Source organism: Lepidochelys kempii, chromosome 1 (genome assembly GCF_965140285.1).
Source record: "Lepidochelys kempii isolate rLepKem1 chromosome 1, rLepKem1.hap1, whole genome shotgun sequence".
Taxonomy (NCBI): domain Eukaryota; kingdom Metazoa; phylum Chordata; order Testudines; family Cheloniidae; genus Lepidochelys; species Lepidochelys kempii.
The window spans coordinates 25,634,157-25,646,205 of record NC_136380.1 but is presented as its reverse complement, the minus strand read 5'-3'; the positions used below and the strand labels follow the sequence as shown (position 1 = coordinate 25,646,205).

The 12,049-nt window shown below is 44.1% G+C and overlaps 1 protein-coding gene across 3 annotated transcripts in view; it reads right to left on the bottom strand.

Moving 5' to 3' along the window:
• The window catches only part of LOC140908873 (N-acetylated-alpha-linked acidic dipeptidase 2), a 55,364-nt gene that overhangs the window by 9,153 nt on the left and 34,162 nt on the right, over positions 1–12,049 (bottom strand). For 2 of the 3 annotated variants that reach the window (XM_073336848.1, XM_073336839.2), the window contains 4 exons: positions 11,541–11,631; positions 8,867–9,131; positions 2,532–2,613; positions 1,243–1,335 (listed from right to left, as the gene is read on the bottom strand). In XM_073336848.1, the coding sequence (XP_073192949.1) occupies positions 1,243–1,335; positions 2,532–2,613; positions 8,867–9,131; positions 11,541–11,631 (531 nt within the window). Of the gene's footprint in view, positions 1–1,242; positions 1,336–2,531; positions 2,614–8,866; positions 9,132–10,829; positions 10,986–11,540; positions 11,632–12,049 lie in introns of all 3 variants that reach the window. The other variant, XM_073336829.1, reaches the window with a different exon arrangement.

Genomic DNA, 12,049 nt, shown 5'->3' with positions numbered 1-12,049 from the left:
TTGCCCAAAGTTGAATTTTTCTGCATAGATGAAAGAGCAGTACACTTTGAATGATGCAAAAACCTGAGCTGTCCAAAAACTGTCACTATGTGGAAAAAAAAATTTGAGCAGCTCGAGCTGAAACCCTTGCAAGCACGGGAAAGGATTTAGTAGTGGGAGGGTGAACAGTTGCTTCCTGGAAGGCTGTTGCATCTGAGGAGGCCTGAACACTATTTAGCTTATAAAGAGCTAAAGATTGTCTTTGGATTTCTGTGTGCCCTGGGATTGGAGGACTTTTGACTTGGCCAGAGGGCCACATCACTGGCACCCCTTCTCTCAGATAACTGGGCACTTCAATGAAACGGAGGCATTGGGGCAAAATGAGGTAGAGCCATATGCTTGACACCAAAGAGGGAAACTGCTCTATCACCAAAGCCTTATAACTATAAATCTTACAACATACTCTCCTTGTAAGACAGAATAGCATTACTACGCTCAAGTGAAAATCCTCCTCGGAGATAAGCAAACCTTACTAGCTGACAAGAAGGATGGTCCAGTGGTTAGTACAGGAGTTGGGAAGACCTAGGTTCAATCCCTGCTTCACCATGAGTCCTGTGTGACCTTGGACAAGTCACTTAGTCTCTTTGTGTCTCAGTTTCCCAGCTGTAAAAACTGGGCAATAACTGCCCTTCCCTACTTCACAGGATAAATGTGTTAAATGTGAGGATAAATGTGTTAAAGATTGTGAAATGCTTTGAAATCTAAGAGCAAAATTCAGAGACATTTAATACTACTAAAAATACAGTCCTATGCCCAACAGGAGAAGCTCAATAAAGGATGTAGATCACAACCTCGGCGTCTTTCCTTCTCCCAAATCTGCTCCACCATCAGGAGGGATGGAATCAGCAGGGGGAAGTCCTCACACTGCTGTAACCAGCACAGTTATTTTCATCTTATCTTTTTAGCACTGTCCTAGTTACTGTTCCGTGTAACCAAGCACTCTCACTGCCACAGCGAAGGTGCAGGAGGTGTTCACAAGAGGATCTCTGTTTTAGGAAGCTGTTCACAATATGAAAAAGTTCAAGAGCCATTAGGGTGAGCAGATGTCCCAATTTTATAGGGACAGTCACGATATTTGGTGCTTTTGCTTATATAGACATCCTGTCCCAATTTTTCACATTTGCTGTCTGGTCACCCTAAGAGCCATAGGGCTATGCCTTGCAATCAGTGCTTTTTAGTAGTCTGCATAACCTGTTGCCTTACCTGTAAAATTTCCTGCCTGGTAAACCAAGAGGATCGATAAAAGCTCTTTCCACAAACATCAGCTGATCATTCATGATTCGCACAGCAATTGGACTGTGGGGGACGAAGATAGAAGCATTTCACACAACAACAATGCATGAAAATGTATGAACTACATGGTTTTCTAATAGAGCTGGTTGGGAATTTTTCAACATTGTCTTTTAGTCAGAAAAGCTGATTAGGTGAAACCAAAACTGCTCCTGGGAACATACTGGCTTTGATGAAACTTTCACGAAGAATGGTTTCTCAGGAGAAGTTTTGGTCAAAACCAGAGCGATACCTCCAAACCCCAGAATAGGCAACAGCCTTGTGGTTAGGGCATTCGCCTGGGATGTAGGAGACCTGGAGTCAAGTTCCTGCTCCAAATTAGGCAGAGCAGTGACTTGAACCCAGTTCTTCCACAGCCCAGGTGAATGCCCTAACTACCACGCTATTGCCTTTTCACTGAAAAACTTCAGAAGTCTCCGTTTCATTCTGATACACAACAATAAAAATTTCCAAACTCTCAAAAATATTTCTGGGATAGGAAAGCCATTGCCAGCCCCGTTCTAGTTTACAAAGCATTAAACAAATATTAGCTAGTTACTCCTTCCTGTGCACCTGATTAGGCTGACAAGTATCATGACATAAATGGGGAAAGTGACACACAGGCGTTACATGTGTTGCCCAGCGCTACAGAAGACGATGGACTCTAAACTGTGATTAGAATTCAAGAGTTCCTGCTCGTCATCATGTGCTCCATTAGATCACATCGTCTTTCAAATTAGGACTGCTGATTCCAGAAGATGCTGCTTCAGACCGATTATCCTTCACACAAACTTGAAGGATAAAATCTGCATGTTAGACTGGGGGAACTTCTCATTATATAAACAACAAAAGGGGAGGCATCCTTTTCAGAACAACGGAAACCTGTGTTTTATTAAACAGTACTAGAAAGAGCCCACCAAAGAAAGAAGACACTAGCTTTTCATTGATAGCTGCTGCTTTACATGAAAAATATGTTCATTACATTATATAAGATATTCACTAAAATTATCACTAAGCTCATACAGTTCACTAGTGAGTGCGCCCAAGAAACAGAATGTGTTGAGGTTCAAATTCTGTAGTCCTCACTCAGGCAAAAGTCCTATTGATTTCAAAGTGAGTTTTCGCTGACCAAGGCCTGATTCAGGATTGCAAGACTTGGCCCACAGCAAACAAAGTTGAGGAGCCTGGAGGTGAAATTGTCAAGACTGGGCTTTTTAACTTACTTATTCACATCCACCTCTTTAAGTCTTCTGTGAAAATCGGCAGCAGCTTCAGTGAAATTCGTCACAGCAGAAAAAAGGGGACCTAGAAATAGAAAGTCCTTGTTTACTTCAGCATCACACATAGAGTCTTGAACAATAAACAGTTCACTTATTGAGGAAAACCACGTATTTATTTTATTTAGTGACTTGACAAGGAATCCTTGGCTTCCCCATTTCTTCTGGGTCTGACTTTTAAAGGGCTGCAGTGCCCCCTCGTAATATGCAAAACCTATTTTAACCATGGCCGCAGTGCAGAGGAAGAATGTCTAATAAAACTTCTACAAAGCGGCATTAAAATAATATTTCATTGAAATAGGCTGAGAATGATTCTTGGGGAACCTCTGGCAAAGAGAAAGTTCTGAGATTGGGGTGGATGGGGAGGAGGAAAACCCTGGATCTGCAATTTTAAGTTTACTGTAGACTTTACATGAAGAAGCTTGAGATGTAGCAACATTTCCAGCACTTCTGCCTGCCTGTGCAAGGACTGCACCGTTTTCACCTGAGGAGATTTCCACCCCGCCCTCTGCTTGTTTTATGTGAGCTCTTTCCCCAGCCATACCAAGACAGACTTGGAGTAGCAAGATCCCATCGGGGAGGAATCCTCCTGGCCAAGGCAAGGATGATGGTAGAGCCATTCTACCGCTGCTACTCAATACCTGGATTGTCTCCCATTATGTGGGAGCGCAGGCCCAGTGGATCATTGAAGTTGCAGAACACAGACACCCCCAAGCTCGTCCCCACTCTTTCCCTGGCAACACACTCAAGCCTTCTTAGCAGCTACTGGCAAAAGTCCCCATGGAACTGAGCTCTGTGGCATACAGGGCAGCCACGGCCCTGGGGGCAGGCCCTCCCTACACAGCCGCAGACCTGTACTGGTTTCATTGCAGCCAGGGTGGACAGGACTTCCATAATGGTGTCTATTTCATTCCTACAGCTAATTTTCCTACCTCCCTTTCCGCTGCCAAAAAAAAAAAAGAAAATTGGTTCCGGTTCATTGAGCAACAGGGGCTAACTTGCAAAAAAAGGGAAACTTTAGAACCTTGCCAAAAATACAAGTTTTATAGGCAAAAGGGAAGCTTCAGAGTATTTCAAATTTAACCATGAGTTTCAGAAAATCCTGGCTAATCTAAAGTAGCTCCCTCCCTATAAAGCCATCGCCCCTCTGATTGTTTATATCAAGAGAGTTGAATTACCCCCCCAAGGTCAAGTTTCTGTGTTTGGCTGCCTCTGTTTACTGAATCGGAGTTATGTGCAGTGGTTAGCTGGAGCCGGTTGTTAAATTTAGAAGCCCTTTTAGAACCCGTTGTTCCATGAGGGACAACCAGTTCTAAAAGGGCTTCTAAATTTAACCGGCCAAAAGTGGCGCCTTAGGCGCTGACTCCATGGGTGCTCCAGCCCTGGAGCACCCAAGAGGAAAATTTGGTGGGTGCAGAGCACCCACTGGCAGCTCCCCGCCCCACCCCCGGCCCCAGCTCACCTCTGTTCCGCCTCCACCTCCTCCCCTGAACGCGCCGCCCCGCTCTGCTTCTCCGCCCCCCCTCCCCCCAGGCTTCCCGCGAATCAGCTGTTCGCGCAGGAAGCCGGGGCAGGCTGAGAAGCAAGCGGCGGCTTCCCGCTCAGGCCCAGAGAGCGGAGGTGAGCTGGGTCGGGGGGGAGGGAGGGCGCGAGGAGGGCCGCCCACACCGCAGCAGGTAACCCTGGTGGGGGGAGGTGCGCAGGGGAACTGCTCCCCGCCCCAGCTCACCTCCGTCACCCTCGGCCTGAGCGGGAAGCCACCGCCTGCTTCTCAGCCCTCCCCGGCTTCCTGCTGAACAGCTGATTCGCGGGAAGCCAGGGGAGGGGGCAGAGAAGCAGAGCGGGGCAGCATGTTCAGGGGCGGAGGGGGAGCGGAGGTGAGGTGAGCTGGGGCCGGGCGCAGGGCGGGGAGCTCTGCTCCAGCCCCGGAGCACCCAGGGAGTCGGCACCTAAGGCACCACTTTTGATGTGATGAGTGGGGGAGCGGCTGCTCCCCCTGCTCCCCCCCAGCTACACTCCCCCGCCCCTAGGAGCCAGAGGGACCTGCCAGATGCTTCCTGGGAGCTGCCCCAGGTAAGTGCCTCCGGGACTCCCCACCTCGCCCCCTGGCAGGTGCCCCTGGCTCTTAGGGTGGTGTGGGCACCCACTACGGTGGCCCACGAGACCCTCCTGCCCAGTTCTGGGGGCAGTCAGGGGACAGAGGTGGATGGGGCAGGGGTCCTGGGGGGGGCGTCAAGGAATGCGGGGGGGTTGGATGAGGCAGGAGTTGTGGGGGGTAGGGGTGGGTAACGACCCCCTCGTGGGGTGAGGAGGGAACCCGTTGTTAAGATTTTGGCAGCTCATCACTGGTTGTGTGTATGTGCAAGGACAGTGTTTAGCCATTGTTGATATTATAGCCACAGTTTAGCAACAGCTCATGTTTCACAAGCAGAAGGAGAGGGCTGACCAGGGAAAAGGTCTCCTGAAAACATACATGTGTACTTATCACAAACAATACCAGTGTTGTTCACTCTACTTCTTTTTTTAAAATCACAATATTTACAATATTTCTGTTTCTTTAAGCTCCACTTTCTGGAATTATGTGATTATGAGAGAAATTTGTATTAAAAAACAAAAAGTTTCTAGCCCTCATTGTTGCAGAGGAAAACTTGAAAACCTGAACCCAAAAGGCAAATAAGCTCAATTTATTTATTTATTTTCAATAATGATTTTAAGCCAATCCCATGAGTTCACTGGGCCTGAGTTATGATCTTTGAATGTTTGGCATTGGCAACATCACAATGCTATGACAAAGGCTAGCAAAGTCATGTAAATGCATCATCCCAGAATACTATTGTGAGGCTGAGCCAATGCGGGTTAAGCAACACAGCATCCGATGAAGTGAGCTGTAGCTCACGAAAGCTCATGCTCAAATAAATTGGTTAGTCTCTAAGGTGCCACAAGTACTCCTTTTCTTTTTACAGTAGGCTGAGTGACTTAAAAGCAACCCTTAAGGACATATTAGAAGAGTACTGAAATGGTAAACAGGGTCATTCCTTGTAGATAGACCCTTGATGTGTAGGCTTGTACTGTTAGAGAATCAAGAATAGATACTACAGTAGAACCTCAGAGTTACCTCAAGAATGGAGGTTGTCTGTAACTCTGAACAAAATTTTATGGTTGCTCTTTCAAAAGTTTACAGCTTTGACTTAATACACCTTGAAACTTTACTATGCAGAAGAAAAATTCTGCTTTTAACAATCTTAATTTAAATTAAACAAACACCGAAGCAGTTTCTTTACCTTGTAAATCTTTTTTAAAATTTTCCCTTTATTTTTAGTAGTTTACATTTAATGCAGTACTGTACTGTATTTACTTTTTTTTTTTTTTTTGGTCTCTGCTGATGCCTGATTGCATACTTCTGGTTCCAAATGAGGTGTGTGGTTGATCAGTCAGTTCATAACTCTGGTGTTCGTTACTCTGGTGTTCATAACTTTTGCGGTTTTACTGTCATATTTGTCTGTGTTTATCTATACCTTGTTAGAAGTTTAACAACGTGATCTAATTAGCTTGTAGATGCTAAAATTTTGTTCCTGTCTCTAATGATTTCATTAATGTAGTCTATTGATTCAGAGATCAAAAGGGAATATTATCAGTTAGATGGAATTTGTAGTGTAATAATATTATTGTCCTCATTTCTCTTTGAAACTTGTAAATTCCACATAGTAAACTTCCTGTGAACTCTTTGAATGGTTAATTGACTCATGCTAATGAATGTAACTAGTTATGGGTATATGCCTAGGAAACAGAGATTAGCTTCAAAGTAACAGTATGCACTACTTATTGTTCAGCCAAGGAAGGCATGTTGTGACCACAACTGGTTTCAAGCTATAAAGCAGGGATCCGCAACCTTTGGCACCCAGCCCGTCAGGAAATCTGCTGGCGGGCCGGGACGGTTTGTTTACCTGCAACGTCTGCAGGTTTGGCCGATCACAGCTCCCACTGGCTGCAGTTTGCCGTTCCAGGCCACTGGGGATTGCGGGAAGCGGCGTGGGCCGACGAATGTGCTGGCTGCCACTTCCCGCATCCCCCATTCGCCTGGAATGTCGAACTGTGGCCAGTGGGAGCTGTGATCAGCTGACCTGTGAAGGCTGCAGGTAAACAAACCATCCCAGCCCGCCAGCGGATTTTCCTTATGGGCTTCATGCCAAAGGTTACCGATCCCTACTATAAAGAAAGTGTGGGGCCTGATCCTTGCTATCTCAGATCTGCTTAAACTTTGACAGGGAAAGTCTAAGCCTGCAAGACTGAGGTCTCCAGGTCTATGCTGAATTAACTCTGCAAATTCTCGTGGAAGAATTTGAATAAACACTGCACATGGACTGCCTTTTAAATTGACTCCAGAAGGATTTTTACAAATCAGGAGCCTCACCATCTCTGCCATGAAACTGACTTGAGAACTTTATTCATATCTGTATGTATAATGATCTTTAACTGTAGCAACTCTCTTTCTTTTCTTTTTATTAATAAATCTTAGATGTATAGTTAATAAGAACTGGCTGTAAGCATGTATTTAGGTAAGATCTGAAATATTCATTGACCTGCTGGGCAATGTGTCCAGTCTTTTGGGATTGGTAGAACTTTATATATGGTGAATAAGGTCTTAGTAACCCTTGCTATATTAGACTTAGCTGTCTGGATGGGAGCCAAAGGCTGGATTGCTTAAAGGGAACTGTATTTTGGCTTCTTGATAATGAGTAAGATATTACAGAAGCTGTTTGGTTACTGGTTTGGTGAAAATAAACCACCAGCTTTGGGGATCATCTCCCCTGTTCTTTGCAGTTTGCTCTGATTGAGCAATCTCAGCATGGCCCCTTCAGCAACCACGGTCAAAATTGTGGATGAATTTTATTGCATAATATTGTGAAAACTATCTATAAATTAGGACTGTTGGATACTTTATTATGATAGAGTAAAACAAAAGGAACAATAAATAACCTTCAGTAGATTGCTAAAGCTGATCACAAAAATTTTTTGCTGCAGGTTCATAGAAGAATCAAAGAATCACAAGAATGATTAAAGGACTGGAAAACCTGTCTCACAGTAACAGATTCAAAGAACTCCATCTGTTTAGCTTATCAAAAAGAAGGGTATGGGATGACTTGATCTATAAGCGTCAACACTGGGAACAGAAATTTGGTAGTAGAAGGCTCTTCAGTCTAGCAAACAAAAATAAAAAAGATGCAATGACTCGAAGCTAAAGCTGGACAGGTTTACACTCTAAAGAAGGCACACATTTTAAACAATGAGAGTAATTAACCACTGGAACAGGGCTGTGGTGGATTTTCCATCACTGGAAACTTGTAAATTGAGACTGGATGTTTTTCTAATAGATATGCTCCAGTTCAAACAGGAATTCATTGAGGAAAGTGCCTTTTACAACATATTTTAGAAACTTTATTTTTTATAATAAATGTTTTAGAGTAACTTTTGAAATAAAAATTTAAATAAGCAAACTGGCTCCATTTTTTATTTTTCAGCTACCTGAAGATATTTGCATATGCACTCATTCACTAGCTAAGACCCAGTTCCTGCCCCTCATCTTTGGACACCTAGGGTCTCAAAGGCATAAGACCAGTAGTGACAGACTACAAGGCCACTGGTGCTTTGTGGCCTGTGAGGAGGATTCCTTCTTCTGTAATCCTCCAGAGAACTCCTGCCCAAGCTTGTGCTTTAATATTTTTATCTAAGGTATTACCAGAGTAGCTGAGCATCATGTATTTATCCTCATGAGGTAGGAAGTACTATTTCCCCATTTTACTGATGGACAGAGAGGCCAATGCCCAGATTTTTAAAGGTATTTAGGCACCTTAGCACAGATCCTCAGAGGTATTTAGATGTCTAAATTCCATTGATTTCAGCAGAAGTTACGCACCAAAATACCTTTAAAAAATCTGACCCTAAGTGACTTGTCCAAGGTCAAACACAGCAGAGTAGGGATTTGAACCCATGTTTCAAGCTCTAGGCTAGCATCCCAACCTTTAGAGAGTCTGCCCTAAGTAAAGAATGAGGCAATATACAGTGTTATAAGAGACATTTTGACAGTAATTTTTTAAACCTTTATTATATTGAGAAACTTCTTAGGGAGATCTTAAAATCAGTTGTTTTATTCCGCTACAAGGCACACTGAAACTCAAAGTCCAGTTTCATAGATATAACAACCATATTTCTTCCCTTTGTGTACTTCTAATTGATGCACTCAGGACAAATAAACATTTAATGTCTGCATGGTCATTACTCACCAAATGATACTCCATAAGTCTCTACCTGTTCTTCATGTTTCTTGGCCAAATTATAGATTCTATTTGTGTATTTTCTTAAGTCTTCTCCATAATCTTGGCAGTTGAAAGGAATGACCTGGGAGTCTGCCAGTTCATACACCAGTCCTCCTCGTAACTGGGCAATGGTAAGCTGTTTTGTGAATGTGGGGTCATAAAATTGTTCTACTAACTCAAAGGTCTCGTAGACGGTGTGGTAAACTGGGTAATTGCTGAACTTGTCTGCTCTCTGAAAGAGAATAAACAACATCTCAGATGTTCTAACTAAGCCAGTTTGAGGGATGAAATTGGTCAGAAATGGCCAACAATAGATCACTACAACTTCCGTATCATGATAGCTCTTTTCCAGACACAGATGAATTACAGTCCTTACTGCTGTTTGTGTGAGGCTCCTATGAGGCAAAAAGCAATCCAAATTCGTGGGGTACTATGGCAGAACAAAAGTGTGTAGCAATCCTTACTTTCTGTCTATGGTAGCCTCTTTCTGGCCCCATCCTGAGCTCTAATACCCACTGACTCACTGCAATAAAAAAACAAAAACAATCTGGTAGAGTAGCACAAGTGCAAAACTGTAGTCCCATTGGATCTTGTGCAATTCAGTCACCACCTACATCTCTTCTCTCATTTCCTCCTCCTCATCTTGCACCAGACTATAATCTTTCCATTCTCTATTCTTGTCTTCTGTCCTTGTACACTCCTCTGTGTGCTTTCTTTCATCCAGCCTTCTACCGTTAGAATTACCTTCCATTTCTCATGGGCCAAGTTGCCTTCCTCCTTGAAATGCATGCTTCCTCCCCCAAAAAAACAGCCTCCAGTGTTGACCTCTTTCTAACTTTGATCTCTTTATGGACAGTGTCTCTTCCCAACTGCTCTTGAACTAACAGAATATTTCAAAACCATAGATTAGCTCCTCAGGGCAGAGAGCTAAGGCCTGATTGTCCACTCCATCCTGTGTAACCACTTACACTTGTGCTAAGTGGGTATTAAAAAAAACCCTACAGCTCTGATTTGGAAGTACTTCATGCCCATCTTACACATTTTAAAATGGCTATGGATACTGACTGGTAAAGAATCAGGCCCCGAGTCTTCTGTGTTCTGTAAAGCATCATGCAATCACATGGAGCCTGACAAATAATGATCCTAGAATCTTTAAAAGACCTTAATTAGGATTTTTAGATATATATCTTCTGCATCTCAGCTTGATTTTTCTCCTCCAAAAAGGTCCAGTTTTACTAAATGTCTTCAGCCTGGCCTATACTTAAATATTTTTACTGACTTAACTATGTCCATAAGGAGTGTGATATTTTGCTGACATAGTTATGCTACTACATACCAGTATCTGTTTGGATCATTTTGCTTTATTGAATCAGGATAAGCTATACAGATATAAACCCTTTTATGTCAGTGTAATTGTGCTTATACCTGGAGGGGAGAGCAAGAGAGAGTTGCAGCTTTCAGTATGCCCGTATGGGTAAAATGACAAAACTTTTAGACATAGCCTCAGTCTTAAGTTCCAGTTGTCCCTGACTTTGGAGGGGAGGGATAGCTCAGTGGTTTGGGCATTGGCCTGCTAAACCTAGGATTGTGAGTTCAATCCTTGAGGGGGCCATTTAGGGATCGGGGCAAATATTCGGGATTGGTCCTGCTTTGAGCAGGGGGTTAAACTAGATGACCTCCTGAGGTCCCTTCCCAACCCTGATATTCTATGATTGTAGGACCTTGACCGTTAGTGCTAATGAAACACTTGTAAACTGGTTTAAACATAAAACTGTAGTCTAAAAGAAAAATTGAACAATCCTTTACTGCAGTGGGTTACAAGTGTGGTTTTTCACTTATGAGATGATGTGTCAATAGAACGAAAGAAAATACTACATGTAAGGGGACAATGTGATATGACAGCTGCGACCAGTAGCTGACTTGATCTAACCTTCTTTATCGAGGGCCCTCTTTGTGTAAATAGAGGGCTTAGAATGTACACATCACCATCATGGGTGAATTGTCCTTCCAGAGTCTGTTTCTTCACAAATTCAAAAATTGCCTTTCTGTGCACACAGGACCTACACCAGGGGTGGCCAGCCTGAGCCTGAGAAGGAGCCAGAATTTACCAATGTACTTTGCCAAAGAGCCACAGTAATACGTCAGCAGCCCCCCCCCATCAGCTCCCGCCCCTCCCCCCTGCTCCCAGTGCCTGCCGCCCACCGACAGCCCCACCGATCAGCACCTCCCCCTCCCTCCCCACACCTCCTGATCAGCTGTTTTGTGGCATGCAGGAGGCTCTGGGGGAGACTGCAGAGGAGCGAGGGCATGGCACACTCAGGGGAGGGGGCGGGAAGGGGTGGAGTCGGGGCAGGGCCTGTGGCAAAGCCAGGGGTTGAGTAGTGAGCACCCCCTGGCACAGTGGAAAGTTGGCGCCTGCAGCTCCAGCCCCGGAGCCGGTGCCTATACAAGGAGCCGCATATTAACTTCTGAAGAGCCGCATGTGGCTCCGGAGCCACAGGTTGGCCACCCTGGACCTACACTATGAAACAGGGTTTTTTAAACAAAAAATATTGTTGAATATCCCAATTGTACAGTAACTGTTCTCAAAATAAAGCCAAACCTTGGTATCAGTTGTTTTCAGGAAATCTGGATGCCTTACCCTGTTCTTTGTATAACGGGCTCTGCCTGATGTGATTCCCAGCCGCTGAAAATAAGCTTCAAAATCACTGCCTGATCCCAGTTTGTTTATTCTACATGCAGGAAAGAAAAGGTATCAAAATGAGGCTACCGTTAGACCTAGTATGAATGATTATGCAAGGTGTTGCTAGCAGAGTTTCCAAAGCATTGTGGACAAGGCTTCTGACAAGCAAGGTCATAACGGTGTGTGTAAGGAGCCTGATGTGAGAGTGCTGTAGAATGGCACCTGGGGCATCTTGGTGATCTCAAACATTAATAATCTAGTGTTGACTGAAATCAATTGGGAGACTATATAAAGATGTGTTTATAGGTGGCAGATGACTGTATAATCAAAACCTTGCAAATAGTTTCCATTGCAGAAGAGGCTGTTGCTGGCATTAATTTCAAGTGGATAATGCCATCTGCTGGGCAGATGCGGCAACACAGAGGAAAGGAAAATGAGAACAACACACACAAGTATAAAGAAAAGGA